This window comes from Cheilinus undulatus, linkage group 15, assembly GCF_018320785.1.
Source record: "Cheilinus undulatus linkage group 15, ASM1832078v1, whole genome shotgun sequence".
NCBI lineage: Eukaryota > Metazoa > Chordata > Actinopteri > Labriformes > Labridae > Cheilinus > Cheilinus undulatus.
The window spans coordinates 44609793-44633151 of NC_054879.1; the positions used below are offsets into that span (position 1 = coordinate 44609793).

Here is a 23359-nt window from a genome sequence, read left to right on the forward strand (position 1 = left end):
CAAAATGATATAATTAAGAAAAGAACTGCCCAACCTTCAGTTTGAAACAATTAAGAAACCCCCTGTAACCACAGACTCATTCCACCTTCGAGAGATATTTGGGGACCCCACAATATATCTGGGGCAGTAACAAGGCAATCTAAATTGGACTTTCAAAATAAAAGCCTTCTCAAATATGCCATATTCATTGTGCAACTGCCTAATTTCAAAATGAAATAATAAAGAAAATCACTCCCCAAGTTTCAATTGAAACAATTAAGAAACCCCATTACCACAGACTCAATCCTAACCCATTATCATTGTGGAGTTTGGTGATGATTAAAATAAACACAAAAAAAAGTTATAAGGCAATACTGCTGTAATTTCACAGTTGAAAATTGACAAAAACAAAGTTTAAGTTTGTGCTCCGATAACGTTGCCACCCTATGGTGAAAACTCACCAAGAGCACAATGGAGGACCCCACACGCTTTCTGGAATCTCCCATTTGAATGCTAAAGGATAAACTGATTTTCTCCAGTTTTAAGGAAGACATGATGTCTTAAAGCCTTTGTGCGTGAGCAGGTGTTAAAGTATCCCTCCATCTGAGCTGAATTGTTCCCCAAGCCTGCAGGAAAGCAGAAGATATAGTGTGTTGTTTTTCTGCAGTTAATTGAGTCTCCCCCCAGTGACCCCTAACAGAACAATCAAAGGGTCAGGGTCTAATCTGAGATCTAATGTCTGAGATAGTGTGTGAAAGATGTCTCACCAGTATCTGTTGAAACTAGAGCAGGACAAGTGCATATGAATAAGAGAAGCTTCAGATTTGCATCTGACCTAGTATGGGCTGATCTCAGGGTACAAAGAGGTTAATTTAAACTGATTTTTTTTTCTCTTATTTTTAGGGCGGAGTAGATTCTTCCGCTTCCGTCAGGCTGCTTTGAGCCTAATGAACACCAACAAGCAATCTCTTCCACAAGAGGACCCTGACGCTGTGATGGTGGACTCGCCCAAAGAGAACGAGGACTCAGTCGCCCTGCAGGACTTCCCCTCCCCCACTAAGAGCATTTTCAGTCCCATTGAGGCCAATGACACGCACGGCCTCATAGGCTCCAGCCACCACTCGTCCCAGGCCAGCATCGGTCCTCAACCAATTGACCATTCGTCCCCTAAGCTCCCCTGGGAGAAGCTGTACCAGACGGAGCCCCACCAGTCATCCACTACCCTATCAAACACCTTCCCCAGAGGCAGCATCAACAGCATGAGGCGAGCCTCATCCGTCCATGAAATTGAAGGCTACAGCTCCAATTCCAAAAGTGTTTTCAGGGATCGACATACAAGTGAAGGTTTGTACCACTTTTGTAAGTACAGTGAAACCTGATGTGAATTAGTTTGATTTAGATCATTACCATAGACCAGGGGTGTCAAACTCAATCCCAGGAAGGGGGCCAGAATCTGGATTGAGATCTAACCTGAGGGTCAACATTTAACCAAAAACTGTCAACCTCATTTTCACCAGTGATGAATTATGGGAAGTAAAAAAACAACTTAGCTCTGATGATAAAGGATTTTTGGATTTAAAAAGGTCAAAATGATCAATTTAAAGGCTCAAAATCCAAAGTAAAAAGGCAAACTTGAAAGTTCAAAAGGTCAAAACACAAAATTATAAGAAAAAAGGATAGAAAAAATAATATATAAGGCAGAAATATGAGACTGAAAGTCAAAATCGTGAATTTAAAAGAACAAAGTATGAGACTGTGAATTTTAAAGGTGAAATATGAGAATATGAAATACAAAGTTGTGAGTTTTAAAGGTCAAATATGAGATAAAATAAAAAATCATGAGTTTTTTAAGGGCAAAATGTGAGGTAAAATTTAAAATCATGAGTTTAAAAGGTCAAAATATAAGATAAAAATAATAATTGTTAATTTAAAATGTAAAATATGAGATCAAATAAAAAGTTGTGAGTTTAAAAGGCCAAAATATGAGGGAAATAAATCAATATCATGTCTTTAAAGGTCACAGTATGAGATAAATGGCCAAAATTATTTATTGAAAAGGCCAAAATATGAGATAAAAATTCTAAATCCTAAGTTTAAGTTGTAATCAAAAGATGCAAAATTGAAAATTAGATATGAAAACACAAATTAATTTTATCTAATAGTTTTTCCTCTTGACTCTAAATTTGATGACTTAAGGAGATTTTCAGTCATCAATGTTTAGTTATGTTTAGTTTAAATTTTTATACTGGAATACTGGTGGACCAGTTATAGTTAAAATGTGATATGATCTTGTGGGCCAGTTGTATTTGTACCAGGGGCCGGATTTGGCCCCCAGGCCTTGAGTTTGACACCCCTGCCATAGACTGTTGAAAGAAGTGGATGGAGCTGCAGTTTGTTCATGAATACCCTTTATTAGAACCAAAATGTCAACATATTCACAGTCGCCATCTTAGTTTTTTTTTGTTTTGTTTTTAATTTGTTTGCTTGCGTTTGTTTTTTTGTTTTTTTATCAGAAGGGACAAACTGAAAAGGCATTGCTGAAGTCAGGCACACACTAAAAGATTTTTAAATCTTAACCGATTTTTAAATGTGAGAGACCACACACAAAATGCAAAATAGTAGCAGGTTTTTTCTGTTTTTTAAAGATTCTTTTGTGGCATTTTTGCCTTTATTATGATAGGAAAGCTAAAGAGAGACAAGAAATATGAGGGGAGAGAGCGGGGGAAGACATGCACCCTATGGGAATCGATTGTGCAACCTATGTGGCAAAGACTACAGCCTCTGTTAATGGTGCCTGCTCTCCCAGCTGAGCTTTTATTCAGCGATTTAACAATTTTGTTCTTAAACAGTGCTGTGAAAAAGTCTTTGCCCCCTTTCTGATTCCTGATTTTACTTTTTGCAGATTTATCACACTTAAATGTTTGGGATCATCAAACCATTTTAATATTTCACAAATCAAACTCCAAATCTTGCTCAGTCAAAGCAAAAACATGCCAAAAATGTTTAATTCAAGAAGGACCGTCTTCTTAGCAGATTGGGGAGGGTAAAATCACAGCAAACACCACAGGGAAATCTAGCAAGATAGTCTTACAACCTTCAACCCTCACACGATCCAGTCCTTTTTCGATGTAAGACTGAGAACATGTGCAAGTGGGCACAGGCACGATTGAGGCTGCTAATAAGGAAGCAAGCCAGAGGGGGACAGGGTGTTAGAAACAAGCATGCCTAATGTGAAAGTACCTTTAAATGCATCAAATCAAAACAGCATCTAGAAAAATGAAAACTTGGACATTAATTAGCATGATAGTAAACACTTTACACAAAAAATCAGGCTTGACAAAAATGTATTTTTTGTGTTTTTTAACTTTATATTTTTACCCATTTCCCATCTGTTAACACGGTGCAGGTGGGATTTATGACCTGTACTGCACTAATCTAGTAGGTGTAGCTCTATATATTTCTGCTTCACATCCTGGCAGCTGTTGTCCGTCCATTCTGATACACATTGCTATAAAGTGATCCGTGCTTTATCCTCAGTTTAACTGCACACATAGCCATAGTTTACAAAATGAATAAAATGCTATAATCGGGAAGATTTAAAATTTGCAATTAAAGCCACAAACTCATGAGCAAGATGTTTGCTTATCTAACAATTTAATGCAAAGATGGAAAACTTTTCCTTTTTCTTCTATTCAATCTGAATCTTATTTGTAATCTATGATTGTCCTCCTGCTGGCCAGTATGTATAACACAAGTTTATGGTAATATTGTTCACAAGAAACCAGCTGCTACCTCCATCTCTTCTGTACAGTCTATGATGCTTACTGTGTGAACTAGACCACGAGACACTGAAATAAATAAGGTAATATAAAGATAATGTATGCTTTTTTAAGTACTATATCCTCAAAATGCCCACAAAATGCTTTTAATCTTTGAATCTTTTATTATTGTGTCTTTTTCTGTCCATGAAATGCTGTCTGTAGACAGTGGTAGCCGTGTCCTAGGTAATAATGTTTCTTTTCCTCTGATTTCATCGCTCACTGCTGTTGTGGAGCATGATTTTTTTCAAGCAAGACAATCAGCATAAACACTCCTCACAGATCCACTTTTGAGCGACAGCTTTAGTGTGCTCACTGCAGCTACTCATGTGGAATAACTATATCCTGCTGTGCACTGGACAGATGTGGGGATTTTGTTATTTCAGCAGTCTATACGCTCATGATCATGTTATCATGTCTCATTGCTGCACTCATGCAAATCATTTCCTCCAGTTGGCCTGCATGTATGTATGCTTGGATCACATGATACTGTAGTAGCCTAGCAAACAAGCCCTCGTGTCTGTGCTAGCCACTAAGCATGCAGTATCTATGTGAAGATCTTTAATTATTGCATAGCCTACGAGTGAAATATCAAGATTTATGTGGATGTACTTCAATATCCAATCACTAAGACTGCATATAAAAGTGTATAGAAAGTGGCTGAAATGCCTTCATCTGGATTGGATTGGTTTTGTAACTGCAGGACCACCCCATTAATTGATCTGCAGTATTCCGCTAGCAAACAAAAGCTTTTTCGTCCATCCAGCCTCAGCTGCAGGGATGGACTCATTTTAGGAATCTTGATTATTTGTTCCCAAATAACGCTTCATATATACACTTCTTCAGGCTTTTGTAGCACAATTATACCCCTGGTCTGTCCACAATCCCCCCAAGAATCAGAAAAATCCATTTCCTTGCCCCCCACCCTTTCTCAACCTTTCAGAAAATGTGTGCTGAAACAAGCTGGTCTCAGATTTTCCCCTCATGATGTCATGTGGGGAGTTAGCCCCACCCCCAGGTTCAATTGGCCCTCCCTGCTTGGAAGAGAGTTCCAACTTCCTCTCCTGATCCTCCTCCCTGTGTCAACAGTTACTAGCAAATATGATGCATGTTAAACATGAATTTATCAGTCCATACAACAGCTATATGTCAACTTTTGGCTTCAGGAATATTCAGCTAAAATATCTCAGTCGCCCCCTTGTGGCTGGCTGTGGTCACTGTTCGAGCCAAACAATTAGACGCATTTGAATGAAAATTAAAATATTTAAGCAAAAATTTGTTAACAAGATCAATTTTAAAATTTCTTTATTTTTTGTAAGAGATCAGCCCCCATAGTGCATGCATAGGAAAAAGCTGGCCCTTGTCCAAATGTAGTTGACCCCTGCCATACAGGGCCATACCAAGCCACAGTAAGCAACTGAAATGGTGTAGAGCTGTGGTAACAGGCAGGCAATTAGACAAGATATCACTTCACTGAAGACGTACTGTTCATGCATGAGGGCAAGTACTAAAGCAGAGTGACTTGGTACCTAAATACCCAAAACAGTGGTTATGAATAGTTTTTCTTTATCAGCTGATGAGGACTTTCATTAGATCAGCTGATCTCAATAATATGGCAGCACTTGGCTCCCTGGCCTGCCTGAACTAACACTATACGCTCCATTTAATGTAACATTTAAGAGGCTATTTTGTAAAGCTATGGTTTTTGAAATGTTTGGCTTGATCTTAGGTGTGCCTTATGCAGAAAAAGATTGAAAACCACTGGTCTGAACAACCTCTAACTCACTTAGTCAAAAATAAATAACATGAGCAGACCTTTCATTTATGTAAATGTACGATATCCATCATTTGTGTTTTCTATCATTTCAAATGCATTAAAGTATACACAGAAATATGAGGATGAATCTAAATTTGAAATATGATTTAAATGTTGTTGCCAGTCTGCCAGTTGAGTTAACGAAGAAAAGCTAATATGACCGCTGTTTGTTTCAACAACCAGGCCCTTTTAATCACGTGAAGTCCAGCCTGCTGGGCTCGACCTCAGACTCCAACATCAACAAGTACAGCACCCTCAACAAGATCCCTCTGATAGCACTCCACTTCTCTGAGACGACAGAAAAGAAGCCCCATTCCCCGCCGACATCGGAGACCGCCATCATCGCACCAAAAGTCAAAGACAGAACTCACAATGTCACCGAAAAAGTCACTCAGGTGAGTCAGAGAGTTGCACTTAGTTTTCTGATCTGCTTTGGCTACCCATTCTCCTCTGTTGTACAGAATAATCCTTGCTTTTTCATTTCTTAGAGAACTTTTGATGTGTTTGCTTCACTGGTGATTTCTTTTATAGTTTCTGGTTTGTTTGTCCTTTAGGATGCTTGGTGATAGTGTGATCAGTGATCCACAGCCTGTGTTAAGCTTGGTGGTGCAAATTTCATGGTGTTATAAGAAAAACTCACTCAAGATGCATGACTTAACCATCGGCCTCTGCTGTATTACAGACAAGTGTGAAGGGTAATTGAGTATTGCAGTGAAGGTTTGGATGGTGAAGGTAAAATCAGTATTCACTGAGGGTAGTTGTTTTGAAAAAGAGAAAGGGACATCCCACTGATCCCCCATGAAAGAAAGTCATCTTTTTTACTTGCAAGCCGTAATACGGGTTCATAACACTTCTGCAGAAATTCAGCAGGGATTCCATTTCTTTCTCAAGGACGATGCAGAGGACCAAAACTTTTCTGTTTAAAGCTGAAACAAGGGATATCAAGGGGCAGAATTCCCTCTTGATAGGACAGGCAGCACAGGTCATGCCATAGCTTTTCCAAGGACGGCGAAGCGTGCTGGCATCATTGCTATTTTGACGAATACATTTTTAAATCAGGGTGGAAATATCCATGCAAAGCAGATCTGAAAACTGCAAGTTGGTCAAACCACAGCGTCGGTAAAACAACACTCTAAGTACTTGTGTATAATGTTTGCAACAACTAAGTACACGAGAGGCCCAGAAACCTTATATCTAAACTCCTGTCAACAGAGCTTTCTCATTCATAAATGAAGACCAAACATCATCAGGATTAAATGCTCGCCCTCCCTGCAGGCTTCAGTCGGGGGTTTGGAAGCACATCTGAGATGTGAAAACTGCACCCCCTTCCTGACTGCTGGCATGTGGAAATCTATAATTCATGCGCTGGAGATATGGGGATGTGCTGAAATGAACAGCAAGACCTGCTGCCCTTTCCGTTACTCCTGCACTGTTTTCTGGCATTAAAAGCTCTTTTTCTTTCTCTGCCATTGCTTGTTAAGGCAAACACAGGAGGTGACTCTGCCCTACCTCGCCCTTGTTATAATTTACCATCCAGTCAGTATTTATTGATGAGGGGAATTAGAGAAATGTTTGCAAAACATGTCTGCAGACATCTAACAGCACATTTTTTTCATCATTTGCATGGTAAGTGCTTACAGTCTTACCAGGAGAATAAAAAGTAGCTCTCACAAAACAAGTCAGAGGCAGTCACATTATTCACGCTGCCAGGACACAGGCAATCCAGCTGTCATTGTAGAGTGGATGTCTTTACCTAATACTGTTTGACTGCAGAGCACTTATGCAGGTGTGTCTTAGTCGCTGTCAGATCAGTCCTCCAAGTCTGCGAGCTGGCTGGATTACCTGGTGAGTCTCAGTGAGAATTTCCATAAGAATGAAATAGCTGAAGCTCTCGATGATTAGATTGTCAGCAGGAAGATCAACAAACAGGTTTTTTCAAGGTAAAACCATGAATTTCAAATCTGAGTTTATCTGTTATTCTTTTAAAGTAAGAGCTTGCCTTGATTAGAGATGAAGTGAATTTCAGGCATGCTATAATGAGCACAAGTATAATCACATTCTCAGCAGAAATCTTCCAGCAACTTACTTTTCAATACTTCCACTTAGTTTTTGGAAGGTATGTTTCTAATCTGATTTATTGAAATTTAGTCGACTGGTCCATAGATGTGAAAACACTTTGAAAACAGTCCAAACTGAGCGCTGTTTATTTAGGATCACATGCAGCAGGGAAATCACAAGCCAAGCTGCTAATGTTAGCAGTGCCCTTGCAGATAAATATCAACATGCCTCCGCCAAATGTGGCTCCTCATTTTACCTGACACAGCCTCTGCACAACTTTATCCTGATTTTCTAGAGTAAAATATTACCAAACTGCTGTTCATCAGGGGCTACAGCTGCTACTAGCAGTGGGCAGCTGTGTAACAGTTTAAAGACCCTGTAAAGTGAAATCCAAAATTTGTCTTACCACACTATCTACACTATATTGCCAAAAGTATTCGCTCACCTGCCTTGACTCTCATATGAACTGAAGTGACATCCCATTCTTGATCCTTAGGGTTTAATGTGACGTCGGTCCACCCTTTGCAGTTATAACAGCTTCAATTCTTCTGGGAAGGCTTTCCACAAGGTTTAGGAGTGTGATTATGGGAATTTTTGACCATTCCTCTAGAAGCACAATTGTGAGGTCACACACTGATGCTGGATGAGAAGGCCTGGCTCTCAGTTTCCACTCTAATTCATCCCAAAGGTGTTCTATCAGGTTGAGGTCAGGACTCTGTGCAGGCCAGTCAAGTTCATCCACACCAAACTCTCTCATCCATGTCTTTATGGACCTTGCTTTGTGCACTAAAGAAAATATGATAAATAAAAGGTTTATGTTTTTGGTTGGCCCCCAGAGGATTTTCAGGTCTGAGATTTGGCTGCAGCATACTGAGGTCTGGGAAAGACAAAAGCATCACTTAAATCAAATCTGGTGCAAAGGCATTGAAGCTGAAAATCTTACTGATATACATTGGCTTATTTTTAGCATTTATGGCTGATTCAAAATCACAGTAAAAATCTAAATAATACTGAAAATCACAGCCTGATCCAGCTTGTGTGAACTTTATCACTGAAACTCAGAATATGACTCAGGATGGCCCTGATCCTCCCAGACCTGGATCAGGACATTACTGAGCTTTGGCAGTGTTGGATGCAAAGATCCATGATGTCCCATATATAATCAATTAGACCTATGTCCACAGTGATGAAGGAACTGTCTGGACCTCTCATTCCCCTGACCTACCCTACCCACCCTGGCCACATGAGGCCAGGCGTGGTGCTGCAACGGAAGGAACCAAAAGCCCACTGCACTGTCTGATAATCACTCTGGGGATTTGTATGCTGGATGACTTTACAGGCAGAATAATTCTGTCTCCAGATTCTCCCATGCCTGTCTGTGCTTAGTGTGAATCTGTTTTCATTTGTGAGGAGAAAGGTGCGCCAGTTGTAGACCTGCCAATTCTCCTGTTCTCTAGTAAAAGCCAATGGAGCTGGGCGTGCGTTCAGTCTGTTGGACCCTCATGCCACCCTTGTGGAGTCTGCTTCTGTCAGATTTTTCAGATGCATACACACCTACAGCCTGCTGGAGGTCATTCTGCGGGACCCTGGCAGTGCTTCTCCTGTGCCTCCACAAAGGAGCAGATGCTGGCCCTGCTGCATGGTTAGGGACCCCTCTGTGGCCCTGTCTGGCTCTGTCTGTAACTGCTGGTCCCCTGGAATCTCTTCTATGCTCTCGACACTGTCTGGGAGACACAACCCACCAGCTTGTAGCTGAAACTGGAAAAAAATGTGGCTACCACATGCAAAACAATTTCCTTTTTAAGGGTCGTCTGTCCCTTTTGTTTTAGTCTCTTATGCTTTCTTGAAGTTGATTTGACCTGGTGGTGTACTGTGGCCATGAAGTATTCCTGTATTTTTTAGATAGCGCATATATTACCATGTTGGGAGAAATAGAATCATTAGATTTTGAAATAGCATAGCTTTAGGGATTGGCATGCTAGCCCCTGCTGATGCTGTAGCATCACCTGCAACAGAAGCAGTCTATACCAGTGGTTTTCAACGTTGGGGTCACTAGATCCTGAACGGGGATCTCCAGATGCCCTAAAAAAAAAAAAAAAAAGAATATTTTTTAATTACACTGTTACCACTCTACATCAATTTGCCAAATTAAAAGATTTTAACACTTTTTTGCCACTTAAAACCCATTTTATCCATTTTAAACCTCTTCCACCACTTTATTCTGCCTGTTTTTGCCACTTCTAAACCAATTCTTGCCACTTCACATCTAAGTTTGCCTCTGTTCACCCATTATTGACCTTTTTTTACCACTTTTATTCCCATTTTCAGCACATTTCATTATTTGATATGCTAATTTTTGCCATTTTAACCCATTTCTGCCTATTTTTCTGTCTCAGTTAACCCATTTTTGCCAGTTTATATCAATTTTTCGTCCCATTTCACCAACTTTTTCACCCATTTTTGCCAATTTAAAGCCATTCCAGCCACTTTTAATCCAATTTTACCACTATCTATGCTGTTTTTGCCACTTAAACCCTTTGTTGCCACTTCTTGCTTTTTCTTTTGCCACTTCTAACCCATTTCTGCTACTTTTAAAATCCAGTTTCACCACCTTTTCCACTTTATTTGCCATTATCAATCTGTTTTAGCCTTTTTTTACCCATTTTAATTCTGGTTTTAACAAAAGGGATTAACTGTTTTAAGAAGGCTATTTCCTACACAAATGAATAAGAAAGATGTTTGTGTATTGATAGAGTGGTTTAAGGTTAAATATAAGATACAGATACCACAGCTTAACTTTACAGTGAACCATGATTTTGCTGACCTACATGGTCTCCCAGTCTAGCCGGGCCTCAGAAAGCTCCCCCCTTTATCCCCCCTTATGGGCGGCCTTGTCTTCACGTGACTATTCTTGATTGTGCATGGCTGTGCTCAACCACCTTTGGGTACAGTGTGGGGTTCCTGGTCTATGGCACTTTTATTTTTGGGGTCACGAGCTGAAAAAGGTTGAGAACCACTAAAGTGATCTGATCTTTTCTTTCCACTTTCTTAGGTCCTGTCTCTCGGAGCCGATGTCCTTCCTGAGTACAAACTCCAGACGCCCCGCATTGACAAGTTCACCATCCTCCACTACAGTCCATTCAAAGCTGTGTGGGACTGGCTAATCCTGCTGCTGGTCATCTACACGGCAATCCTCACTCCTTACTCTGCTGCTTTTCTTCTCAATGACCAAGGGGAGCAGAAGCGGCGTGAATGTGGATATTCATGCAGCCCGCTTAACGTTGTGGATTTAATGGTGGACATCATGTTTATCATTGACATCCTCATAAACTTCAGGACCACTTATGTGAACCAAAACGAGGAGGTGGTTAGCGATCCGGCTAAGATAGCAATCCATTATTTTAAAGGCTGGTTCCTTATAGACATGGTGGCTGCAATCCCCTTTGACCTTCTTATCTTTGGCTCGGGATCTGATGAGGTATGTTATCCCTAATGCATATATTTTTCTACCTGTTTTTTTTTCTCCCATGGAGATTTACAGCACATAAACCCCCCTGGCCATGACCAGACTTGTGCCCCTGGGTCACTGCTTAAAGCCTGAATCTTTCTGTCTCGGCTCTGAAAGGATTACTTTAAATTGCATGTTTTTTTTTTCTTTTTTTCTGTTTTTTTTCCCTCTTTTTTTTGAATGGTCCTCATTCTAGAATCCATTTACACGGATTAATGGCTTACCAAATGGCAATCAATGATGCATTTATGTGAGGAGCAGGCCAGCGGGGCTGTGTGCGCAGCTTACATGCAGCTGTGAGAGGCCATTGGTAGGCTGGCTGCCAGGGCCTGCTGGCTTGTTTGTTGGTAGGATATGTCCCCTCAGGCTCTGGATCCACTTCAGTGCTTTATCGTGCTTTGTAGGCACTCCATTACACCAGAAAAGCTCCTGATTATAAACCATAATCATCTTTTCCACTGCTGCTGCGGCTGCTACTGCTGAGTCAGATCAGTGAATGACAACAAATCAAAATCAAAATGGACGTTTGTTTGCCTCACAAGACAGTGTATGGAAAAAATCAAACAAATGAGTTGCAAGTATACAAAAAGAGAGCCCCTCTGCAACAGGGAATTCATGCTTACGATGACAGTTTGACACTTTTAGTTCAATTCTAAAGAAAAAACTAGGGATTCCCCTTTCACATTTTTATTTTTTTGCTTCCAACATTCATATTGACTATGCATGAGGACGTTTGGATGGTCCACTGCAACGCCAATAAATTTTATATGTTATAGCAGCTAGTTTAGGGACTTTTCAGTCTATTTAGCTTTGTAGTATACTCTGATCTCCTGCAGGTGGCAGTGTAACCTGATAAAAGAACCACAAAAGTCATCCTTACTCATTCAACAACATGCTATGACTGTCTTTGTTCAACCGAGAAAAACAAAAACCTCTAGGAGCGCTGCAACATGTATTCCTCAGTGATGATTACCTCCGCCAAGGAAGTTATGTGATCAGGAGGGTTTGTTTGTTTGTTTGTTTGTTTGTTTGTTTGTTTGTTAGCAACATAACTCAAAAAGTTGTGGACGGATTTTGATCAAATTTTCAGGAAATGTCAGAAATGGCATAAGGAAGAACTGATTGGATTTTGGGAGTAATCTGGATCACTGTCTGGATCCAGAAATTTTTTTAGGGATTCTGTACCCTTATTCTGATTTTTGCCCATTTTGGTCACCTTTCAGTCATTTTTTTGCAACGTTTTTGCCTACTTTCAACTCATTATTTGGTCATTTCCCACCCGTTTTTGCCATTTTTAACCTATACTAATTGTCACTTTTCACCTTGTTTGCAATTTTTTGCTACTTTAATTCCATTTTTATGCTTTTTCACACTTTTATCCAGCTGTTTGCAGTTTTTTGCACCTTTTTTTTTTGCCTCTTTTGCCACTTTCGTCCATTCAAGCTGCCCTTTGCAAGTAAATGCCACTAATTTCCCATCTTGCCACTCTTTGATGCTTTTTGCCCATTTTTACCACCTTTATTCATTTTTTTTCCCATTTTAATCGCTTTTCACTCATTTTTCTCCATGATTTTGCCACTTTTGGACAATTTTTGCAACCTGTAGCTCATTTTTTTTTTTTACCACTTTCATCCGTTTTGCCACTTTCTGCCCTTTTTTGGCACTTCTCTCCCAGTATTTGCTGCTTATTGCCAAATTTTTGCCACTTCTTTTTCTTACTTTTCTCCCATTTTTGACACTTTATCCTGCTTTTGCAATTTTTTGCCCCTTTTTGCCATTTCTCGCCCATTTAAGCTGCCTTTTGCAATTATATGCCACTAATTTCCCATTTTTCCTACCTTTTTCTGATTTTTGCCAATTTTGGTAACCTTTCACTCATTTTTTGCAATGTTTTTGCTACTTTTAACTCATTTTTTTGGCCATTTCCCACCCATTTTTGCCACTTTTCTACCAGTGTTTGCCCATTTTTGCCACATTTAACTTATCTTTATTGCCACTTTCCACCTTATTTGCAATTTTTTGCTACTTTAATTCAATTTTTATGCTTTTTCACACTTTTATCCAGCTGTTGGCATTTTTTTGCCACTTTTTTGCCACTTTTCGTCCATTCAAGCTGCCCTTTGCAAGTAAATGCCACTAATTTCCCATCTTGCCACTCATTGATGCTTTTTGCCCATTTTTCCCACCTTCATTCTGATTGTTGCCCTCCAAGTGCTTTTCTAGTTTATTTATGTGAATTTACACGATTATCAATAAACGAATATAATATTAAGCCTTAAAATTTGCCTAAAAAAATCCAAATAGTCTAAAGAATAAAATGCAATAAGCCTCAAACAACAGCTCAGTTCGTTATGTATTGCAATTATATTATATTACCTAGAAAACACTCAAGTCACTCAAGTTTCTCACAAAAACCTGTTTTTTTCCTATAGTCACACTTTAATGTATCATTGGGATAATCTGAAACGCCAGATGAATTTGTTTCACACATCCATCTGGTAAACTTTCCATAGACAGCATTTGGGAAAGGGCAGAGCCTTTGAAAAAAACTCAGAGGGTGATTGGATGAACGTTCTGTCTGTCACATCTTTACAGGCCAATCAGAGTGACAAAACATGACATTGTAGCCGATATCCACGAGTAAACTCTATATAGAACTGCATAACGCGAATCATGGTGACTGTAGACATGTCAGTACACAACTTTTGTCGTTTTTTTGAAAAGAAAACAACTCATTGCTGTTCTTTGTTCGTCTTTTAACGAAGAAATGTTGTCAGGTTCTGATAAAACTGGCGCTTTAGCAGCATCCAGGCTAATGTTTTCTGCAATAATTGCACCGGCCTCTTCTCGCTGCTTGCTTATGTCCGCTGTGCTCGAAAGTACTACCCCATGACACTGATTGGTCCTGTCAGTTTCTAACAAGGCCTAAACTGTTCAGATGGGAGCTTTGCAAGATAGATTCACCAGTGAGAAACAAGGAAACGGGTGACTCCATCAGCTTTGCAAGGGGGATGTTTTGACCTTAAACACATCTTACTGTAACATCAACTAGTTTTAACACAGATTTTTTTTTGGATTGACATTTCATTCTAATGCAGCGATTCCCCCTGGGTGGACCCAAAGCACCCACAGGGGAGCTCTACAAGGCTACGTAAAAACAGTGTGCACTATTTTGCACTGCTGGAAAAGCATTGCAAATTTGTTGAGACAATTTACAGATCAGCCAAGGACCTCCAGCAGGCGCTTGGGCGGTTTGCAGCTGAGTGTGAAGCGGCTGGGATGAGGGTTAGAACCACCAAGTCCAAGGCCATGCCTCTCTGCCAGAAAATGTTGGGTTGCTCTCTCAGGGTCTTGTTCATGATTGATGGTAGATGTGACTGCGAGATAAACAGGCGAATCAGTGCAGTATCTGCGGTATTGCAGACTTTGTACTGCACTGTTGTGGTAAGGAGAGAGCTGAACCGGAAGGCAAAACTCTCAATTTACCGTTGAATCTTCGTCCCAACCCTCATCTATGGCCATGGACTCTGGGTAATGACAGAAGGAATAAGATCGTGGGTTCAAGCAATCAAAATGAGATTCCTCAAGGGGGTGGCAGGGCTCAACCTTAGACAAAGGGTGAAGAGCATGGATATCCGGAAGGATCTTGAAGTGAGCTGCTTCTCTTTCGCGTCAAAAGGAGCCAGTTGAGGTTTTTCCGGCACCTCCCTGTGGAGGTCTTCCAGGCATATCCAACTGGAGGTTGGATATGCCTGGAACATGAACATGCTGGAAGGATTATATATCTTGCTGGCAATTCATGTAGCACATAAACAGTAAATATTAAGACTACACCGCACACACAGTGCTTCAGAGTATTGAGCACAGGTGATCAGTTTGGGTGATTTGCCATTAGCATTATTTCCAATTTGCAAACCCTTTATTTGAATAAAAGTCAGCCAGTACCGGTCAGTTGTTGATCAATCGAGACATCCCTAGAAAAAAACCTGAACAACACTTCTTCACCATGATGGCATGTTGATACATGAATAACCCTCCAGTATATTTATAACCCAGACTGAGCATGTTAAGTCCTGCTCAGCTGCATATTCATTCAGGAAATTACACTGAGACATAATAGTGACTCAACTGAACATGTGCAGAAGGCTCATTTATTGTAGCAACTAAACAAAATGAATCTGACCTCCAAGTGCTTAAATAAACCTTTTGACTTGATCATAAAATACAATCCAGATAGATTTCAAGCAATTTCTTGTTGCTTTCAGAACAAATTAGTCTTTCCAGAAGATTGAACACAGTGTGAGAGGAATTATACAAATAGTACAAAAGGCACCACACAGCGATTTGTTAATAATGTTAATTTAACATTAGGAAATCAAAGGATTTATTTCAAGCTGTTCACTGTAATAGAAATGGAAAAGAGCTTCAGAGTCATGTCCTGACTTGAACCTCCTAAATGTTGTTCCCATCAGAGCGGAACAGACAGAGAGGGGGGGTGGGGGGTCTGTGCAGCTGTGTTACATAATTGCCCATGCAGGTACACTTTAAGACTTAATTGAAGTTGCACAAGATTGCAGAGTGGAGTGTGCTTTCAGGTTTAGTCGATATTGACTTTCAATGGCCAGGTTTAATTTACTTTTACATGGTGTTTCTAATTGTTTTTGCATTTTGGTTGTCACTAGCTGATAAGTTAAAACAGAAACAAAAAGGGCCAGCATTATGCCTTCAAGTATGTTTGCAAGTCATAGACCTGTGCTTCATGTGATAACCAAGAGAAATCCAAGGCTGTAGAAGCCTGACTTGTTCACGAAAAAAATTATAGCCTTCAGCAGATATCTTCATTATGACAAGAGTGAGCCAGAAAAACATTTTTTGTGTTTATATGTGCTGTTAATCTGCACTGCCGTGCTGTGAAACTTCTACCCTTAAATTCATGCCTCCTCAGGCTTAAATGTGCAGCAGACAGAATAAAGGTTCTGTGCAACAACAGCAACAAAAAGGATCTATGAGATAACAACAGGCAAGTAATATAAACGTATTACTTTTGTTAGTATTAACGTAGGCACGTTACGCCAAAGTCATCCTGTGTTCACCCGGATGTGACGTTCCCACTGGAGCTGATCAGAGGCGAGCCGATAAAAACCCGTGTCCATTGCAGGGTCAGTCGACGTGGGTCTGAATGCAGATTAGAGCCTTTCCCACTGCCGAAAGAAGCCGATTGTTAGCAGGTTTAAACTGTTTTTTTGGCCAGTGGGAAAGGGGTAAAATATATCACCTTCCCCACTGCCTTACCCTTAACCTAATCACTAAGGTTATAATGCCTAGGCCTAACCTTAGATGTACGGACTTCCGGTTGAGACTTCTGGTATGGATTGGATGTATGTCGACCATTTTGTCTGCAGCAAGGTACTCTTGATATTATGTGACTCCAAGTCCGAGGCGATGGTTCACTGCCAGAAAATGGTGGATTGCTTCCTCCAGGTGGGAAGTGAGTCTCTGCCTCAGGTGAAGGAGTTCAAATGTCTTGGGGTCTTGTTCACAAGTGAGGGTAAGATTGATAGTGATGCAGCGTCAGCAGTTTTGCGGGCATTGCACCAAGCCAGTGTGGTGAAGGAGGGAGCTGAGCTGGAAGGCAAAGCTTTCGATTTACCAGTCAGACTTCCTCCCAAACCTCACCTATGGTCATGAACTCTGGGTAATGAAAGAAAGAATGAGATCCCGGATGGATGGATGGATGGATGGATGGATGGATGAATAGATGGATGGATGGATGGATAGATGGATGGATGGATGGATGGATGGATGGATGATTAGATGGATGGATGGATGGATGTGGCTGATTTACACCCCTGTAACAATGCCATATGAATGTTGCAGAGGCATACTGGAGGGATGAAGTGACCCCCCCCCCCCCCCACACACACACACACACACACACACACACTCCTGTGCTGGCTTCAGAGATCGTAACAGAGTTGTTGTAAATTCAATTCAATTCAATTCAACTTTATTTATAAGCACACTTAAAACAACCACGGTTGACCAAAGTGCTTCACAGTATAAAAGCAAAACTTAAAACAATAACACGTCACTATTAAATGGTAAAATTAATAAAAACAGAACATTATACAGTAATAGTAAAGGTGAGAGCAGGATTGTCGGAGCCAGTAAGGGAACATGGGAAATTTGTCTTCATGTCTGACTGATGGAATGGCCAGATTCCATGTCTGTCATCAGGAAGATCCATCTCTCAAAGCTCCAAACCAAAACTACCATGCAAGGTCTGAGAATGGACCGTACCATTACCATCCTTTTAGGAGAACTAGATGGTAGGTAGCTACAGGCAGGGTATAGTTGTGCTGGAAGCTGATAGCAATGACTGCCACCGGTGCAGCAATTAGCTTGGATGTAGTTATAGTATAGCAGTAGTTTTATCAGAACTGGACCGCATTTCTTTATTGAATAAAGAGCAAAGAACCACACTGGAGGCTTTTCATGGCTGAAAAGATAACTTCACTCTTCTCCCATTCTGCTTCACATGAGTTTGGATAGTTATGGGTTTTAGTTGTACTGTAAGCCGGTAAATACAATGGCTGCTAGTGGAATTATAAACTCAGTTTTGAACAGATCTGGGCAGAATTTTTTTTTTATTTAAAGAGGAGCATCGATCCTCCTGAAATTTTTCTGCAAGGAGAAGACGTTGTTGCACTACTTCTGACTGGCTTCATCATGAGTTTTATCCACCAACAAGTGCAACTGTTCATAAACAGCATCAATCTGCCTGCAAAGCTCACACGTCTTATCTGAGCTGTGCATGCCTACTACCTCATTTTCTCTTGGCCTTCAATGAATGTGATGGACAGAACATTTGCTCAATCACCTGCAGAGATTTTTTTAAAGCCCTGCCCTTCCCAAACACTTCCTATGGGAGGTTTCCCAGATGAATGTGAAATACTTCCCATACATTTGATATGTGAAACAGTCTATGTGGTGTGTCAGGTCACACTAATACTCAAGTGTTTTTTTCATTCAATGGAGAATGGTGATTTGGAGATAGGTGGTTTTACCTGATGACGACGAAATATCTTAACATTTTTATAAATATCTCAAGGTGGAGTCTGTTGCAGAAAACCATATTTGATATTTAACCTGAATAATAACCCCTGTTATCAAAAAACAAAAATATTTTTGTTTATGCTGCAAAAGATATAGTCTTTAAAAAGAAAAAGAAACAAGTAAACGTGTTCTAATGACACAGAATTAGCTTTTTAGTAATTTTAACAATGTGAATGTCAGACTTCATAGCATAACAATGACACACACAGACATCAGGATGCTAGTGGTAGAAACAGAGACAACTTTAAGAAAAAAAGAATATTAAATAACCAGAAAAAGTAGCAAAAAAAAGTGGCAAAAATGAGCAGAAATAAGTTGTGATAAGTGGATACACAGTAGCAAAAATTAGTAAAAAAAAAAAAAAAGTGTGTGGAAAATGGTGAAAAGCAGTTAAAAATGGCAAAAACGGTTGAATGTGTCAAAAAATTGGAAAAATGAGTGAAAGTGACACCAATGGGTTACTGAGGCAAAAATAGGCAAACAGTAGTTTTTGAAAATGTATTGCAATAATATCTTATCGTGGGGCCACAAGGGATTCCCACCCCTAGTAAAATGTGTAAAATTGGGTGGAAAACTGGTTAAAAAGTGCCAAAAATGAGTAATTTAAACATCAAGACCCCAATACTATCTTGACATACTTTTAGGTTCCAAAATGAGGTAACTGTGAGCCAGGATGCTAACGTTAATGCTATCGACCCAACACAGATTAATGGAAATCCTCAATAGATCACAGCTTGAGAGGACCCTTTATCCACAGTCCAACAAATCTGTCATCACACCACGCGTGCCCTGACACTATGCTGGGATCCGGTGCTATACTGCCACTAGAACTCATGACTGTGTCTGTTTTATTGAGCATGCTTTTCACAACCTCCATTACTCATTAAGATGCGAGTCTGTCCATAAGTGTCCGTCCTGTTGTTTTCATTTATCTTCATGTCAAGACTGAATAGCATTCTAAGCAATTAGGAAGGACACTCTCTCCTGTGTGTAGACGTTTACTTTATTGTCAAAGATCATTCAGTAATTGTCAGGTTGATTAATGTCAATGCTAATGGAAACGGTTGTTAGTGAAGCTAAATCCTTTTTTGATGACACAGACGCAGGAACAAACTCCTTGGGACCCGCTGAGGCTGAGAGAGAGAGTTACGGCCTGTTCAGAGTTCGATAAATGAGGATTTATGTTGGGCTTTCTGCTTTCTTCACTTCTCTGTTTGTTTGCTGCTGCTGACCAAAGCCCTGAGTGGAGATTTTTTTTTTAGCTTTTTTGTTTGTTTTGTTCTGTTTGGTCTGACTATTTACGAAGGAAAGATCGAATCTTTGTTGGAACTTTTATGTTGTTGTTCAGAAACAGGAACAAGCCGGTGAAAAAATTAAACAGTGCTCGTTTAAACCAAACACTACTGCTTCCTTTCTGAACTCCTAGTCGAGCAAATGCTGCCGAGCAAACTCGCTCATGCTTCCTTGATTCCACAAATGTATTGGCAACATGACACCACCTCTGCACCCTGTTTGTAAGAGCCAAACTTAGTTTCATTGCCAAAAGAACTTTATAAATGCAGATATGTAATGACCTATGTACAAAGCATTCCAAATTATTATGCAAATGATAGTTTTCTATATAATAGTCAATGCAAATGACAGTCAGTATAATTTTAAGTCATCAACCGTTAGAGCATAATCCAAATTCTATTGAACAATTATTAAGCACAACAGAGTTTCAAACCTTTTTTGGTTGCAAAGAACTGAAAATGCTCATTTATTGAATCTGCAGCATTAGGAGGTCATATTTACTGAAATCAAAGCTATTTCGATCGAAAACATCATAACAGGCCAAGCTCCATGCTAACATAGGAGCCCTTCTTTGATATCACCGTCACAATTCTTGCATCCATTGAACTTGTGAGGTTTTTGAGAGTTTCTGTTTTGGTGTGAACTGCCTCCCACCCTCATAGATCTTTAGCTTGGGGATGCTCCAAAGGTTCTCCATAAGGTTGAGGTCAGGGGAGGATGGGGGCCACACCATGAGTTTCTCTCCTTTTATGCCCATAGCAGCCGATGACACAGAGGGATTCTTTGCAGCATGAGATGGTGCATTGTCATGAAGATATTTATGCTACAGAAGAAGGCACGCAAGTGGTCAGTCAGAAACTCTATATACTTTGCCGAGGTCATTTTCACACCTTCAGGGACCCTGAAGGGGCCTACCAGCTCTCTCTCCATGCTTCTGACCCAAAACATGACTCCGCCCCCTCCTTGCTGACGTCGCAGCCTTGTTGGGAGATGGAGGCCATCCACCAACCATCCACTACTCCTCCATCTGAACCATCCAGGGTTGTGCAGCACTCATCAGTAAACAAGACTGTTTGAAAATGAGTCTTCATGTATTTCTGGGCCCACTGCAACCGTTTCTGCTTGTGAGCACTTGTTAGGGGGGGCTGAATAGTAGGTTTATACACGACTGCAAGCCTCTGGAGGATCCTACACCTTGAGGTTGGTGGGACTCCAGGGGCACCAGCAGCTTCAAATACCTGTTTGCTGCTTTGTAACGGCATTTATTTTTCACAGTACGATCATCACGCTTAAGATTTCCTGAAATATCTCATGTTTTCATACTTTGTCCAAGACATTGCACTATTTGAGGCTTTTCAGCAGAGAGATCCTTTTTCTTTCCCATATTGCTGAAACCTGTAGCCTGCTTAATAATGTGGAACGTCCTTTTTAAGTAGTTTTCCTTTAATTGGGCTCACCTGGCAAAATAATTATCACAGTTGTCTGAGATTGATTTCAGTGATCCAAAGAGCCCTGAGACACAACACCATCTATGAAAAATGAAGACTTTGTCATTATAAAACATGGGATTCAGAAATCATCAGAGGTTTGACAATCATAGTTGAAGATATGATAGATGAGCTTCCTGTGTCAGGAATTATCTGAAGATTAAATCAGGTTAAAGTCACGTCTTCTGACGACATTTTCACCTTTAATTTATCGGACAAAATGCCTTGAGAACTGTTGTTGCTACTGCTGACTATGATTTCCTTTTCCTTGTTTAGACCACCACTCTGATTGGCCTGTTGAAGACCGCTCGGCTCCTGCGACTGGTCCGTGTAGCCAGGAAACTGGACCGCTACTCGGAGTACGGCGCTGCTGTCCTCATGCTCCTCATGTGCATCTTCGCTCTCATCGCCCACTGGCTGGCCTGCATTTGGTATGCCATCGGCAATGTGGAGAAGCCATATTTGGAGCATAAGATTGGCTGGCTGGACAATCTGGGCGTGTCTATTGGAAAGAGATACAACTACAGCGATCCAAACTCTGGCCCGTCTATCAAGGACAAGTACGTCACAGCACTTTACTTCACTTTCAGCAGTCTGACCAGCGTGGGCTTTGGAAATGTTTCCCCTAACACCAACTCAGAGAAGATCTTTTCCATCTGCGTCATGCTGATTGGCTGTGAGTATGTTAAGGTCTTTTTAGTTTCTTTGGCACAGTCTTTGAGATGATTTACTCCTTTTTGTCAGATCCTAGACGACAGATTGTTTGTGTTTAAAGCAGCATTTATTCAAAGTCACTGGCGTGAGCAGTGTGTCCCTGGGGATGAGAACAGTCTGCTTTTTTTTCTGATTTATCCTCGTCTGTGTTTCAGCCCTCATGTACGCCAGTATTTTTGGAAACGTCTCAGCCATCATCCAGAGGCTGTACTCAGGTACGGCCCGCTATCATGCTCAGATGTTACGGGTCAAGGAGTTCATACGCTTCCACCAGATCCCAAACCCACTGAGGCAGAGGCTGGAGGAGTACTTCCAACACTCGTGGACCTACACCAACGGCATCGACATGAACACGGTAAATAAAACACAATCCCACTGTCAGACTGTGTCACATAATGAAAAATCACAGTGTGTACAGTATTCTAAAAAGACATTTCTCATCCTTGTCTGCTTTCCTCTGGATTTATCTCCACGACGCTGAGAGCAGGAGGTACATATTTTTATTTCTTGTCATTTCATAGAGAATTCTCATTTTTTTCTGCACCCTTTAGTGTCAGTATTGAACATTTTTAACACTTTTGCATGATTTTCGCATGAATTCAGATTGTTGTTCAGGTAAAGCTACACGTCTTAAAGTGAAGAGGGATGTAGATTTAATATCAATTAATTTCAACCCTATCCAAATGCTTTATAAAACATTCAATTCAATTTTTTTGTGCACAAAAAACAATCCATTGGAATGCTGTGTTTCTGTGAAAGGAATCTGATTATGGAACATTCTTGGCAGAGAAACCAAAGAGTCTGAGTTAGACATTATGTTTAAAAGAAATATTAAAGCTAGTATGATGACAAAGCATGATTTATTTTATTTATTGTATTTAACCAGGTTGGTCCCATCGATATCAATGATCTCTTCTTCAAGGGAGACCTGACCAAGAATGGCAGCAATACAAAGTTTCATCCAACAACACACACAGACTCATACAGTACACATGACATGATAGAAAACAATTATAAGTCATCAATTAAAGCAGTGACATTCAGACAGTTTGGACTCAAAGTTTTCACTGCAGCTTTAAAAAACATTCAGAGACACCAAGTTTTGCGGTTTAAATTCAGTCTGCAGATTGTTCCAAGCAAAATGTGCTGAAAACCTAAAAGCTTTCTTTCCCAATTCAGTTCGGACGCTGGGAACAAACTGCAATAAGTTCAATGATCTCAGGTTGTGTGCTACATCTTTCAAGATTAAAAAGAAAAAAAGAGGAGAAATAACCAGGAATTTTGCTGAGAATGGCTTTGTGATGAACACGTACAAATGTCCAAGATAACGTGTACTCAAAGCAGTCCGACTGACTTTAGAGTATAAAGAACCATGACGAGTCATAAATCCACAATTTGTGATAACTCTCAGAGCTCCAGCATATGAAGACTCTGAGCAGAAGCATTCATGTGCAAAACATCACCATAATCAAGAACGGGTAAAAAAGTAGACTCAAACAGTCTCTTTTTGACCATATAAATGAAACAGGACTTGTTTCTGTGGTAAAAACCAAGTAAAACCTTCAGTTTT

At 40.3% G+C, this 23359-nt stretch overlaps 1 protein-coding gene across 1 annotated transcript in view; it reads left to right on the forward strand.

The window, feature by feature from the left end:
- LOC121522742 (potassium voltage-gated channel subfamily H member 7-like) overlaps positions 1 to 23359 on the forward strand; it is a 72219-nt gene that overhangs the window by 29084 nt on the left and 19776 nt on the right. The window contains exons 4-10 of the mRNA XM_041807378.1: positions 883 to 1323; positions 3963 to 3983; positions 5797 to 6008; positions 10724 to 11149; positions 21352 to 21751; positions 21945 to 22144; positions 22277 to 22279. Of these exons, the coding sequence (XP_041663312.1) occupies positions 883 to 1323; positions 3963 to 3983; positions 5797 to 6008; positions 10724 to 11149; positions 21352 to 21751; positions 21945 to 22144; positions 22277 to 22279 (1703 nt within the window). The remainder of the gene's footprint in view (positions 1 to 882; positions 1324 to 3962; positions 3984 to 5796; positions 6009 to 10723; positions 11150 to 21351; positions 21752 to 21944; positions 22145 to 22276; positions 22280 to 23359) is intronic.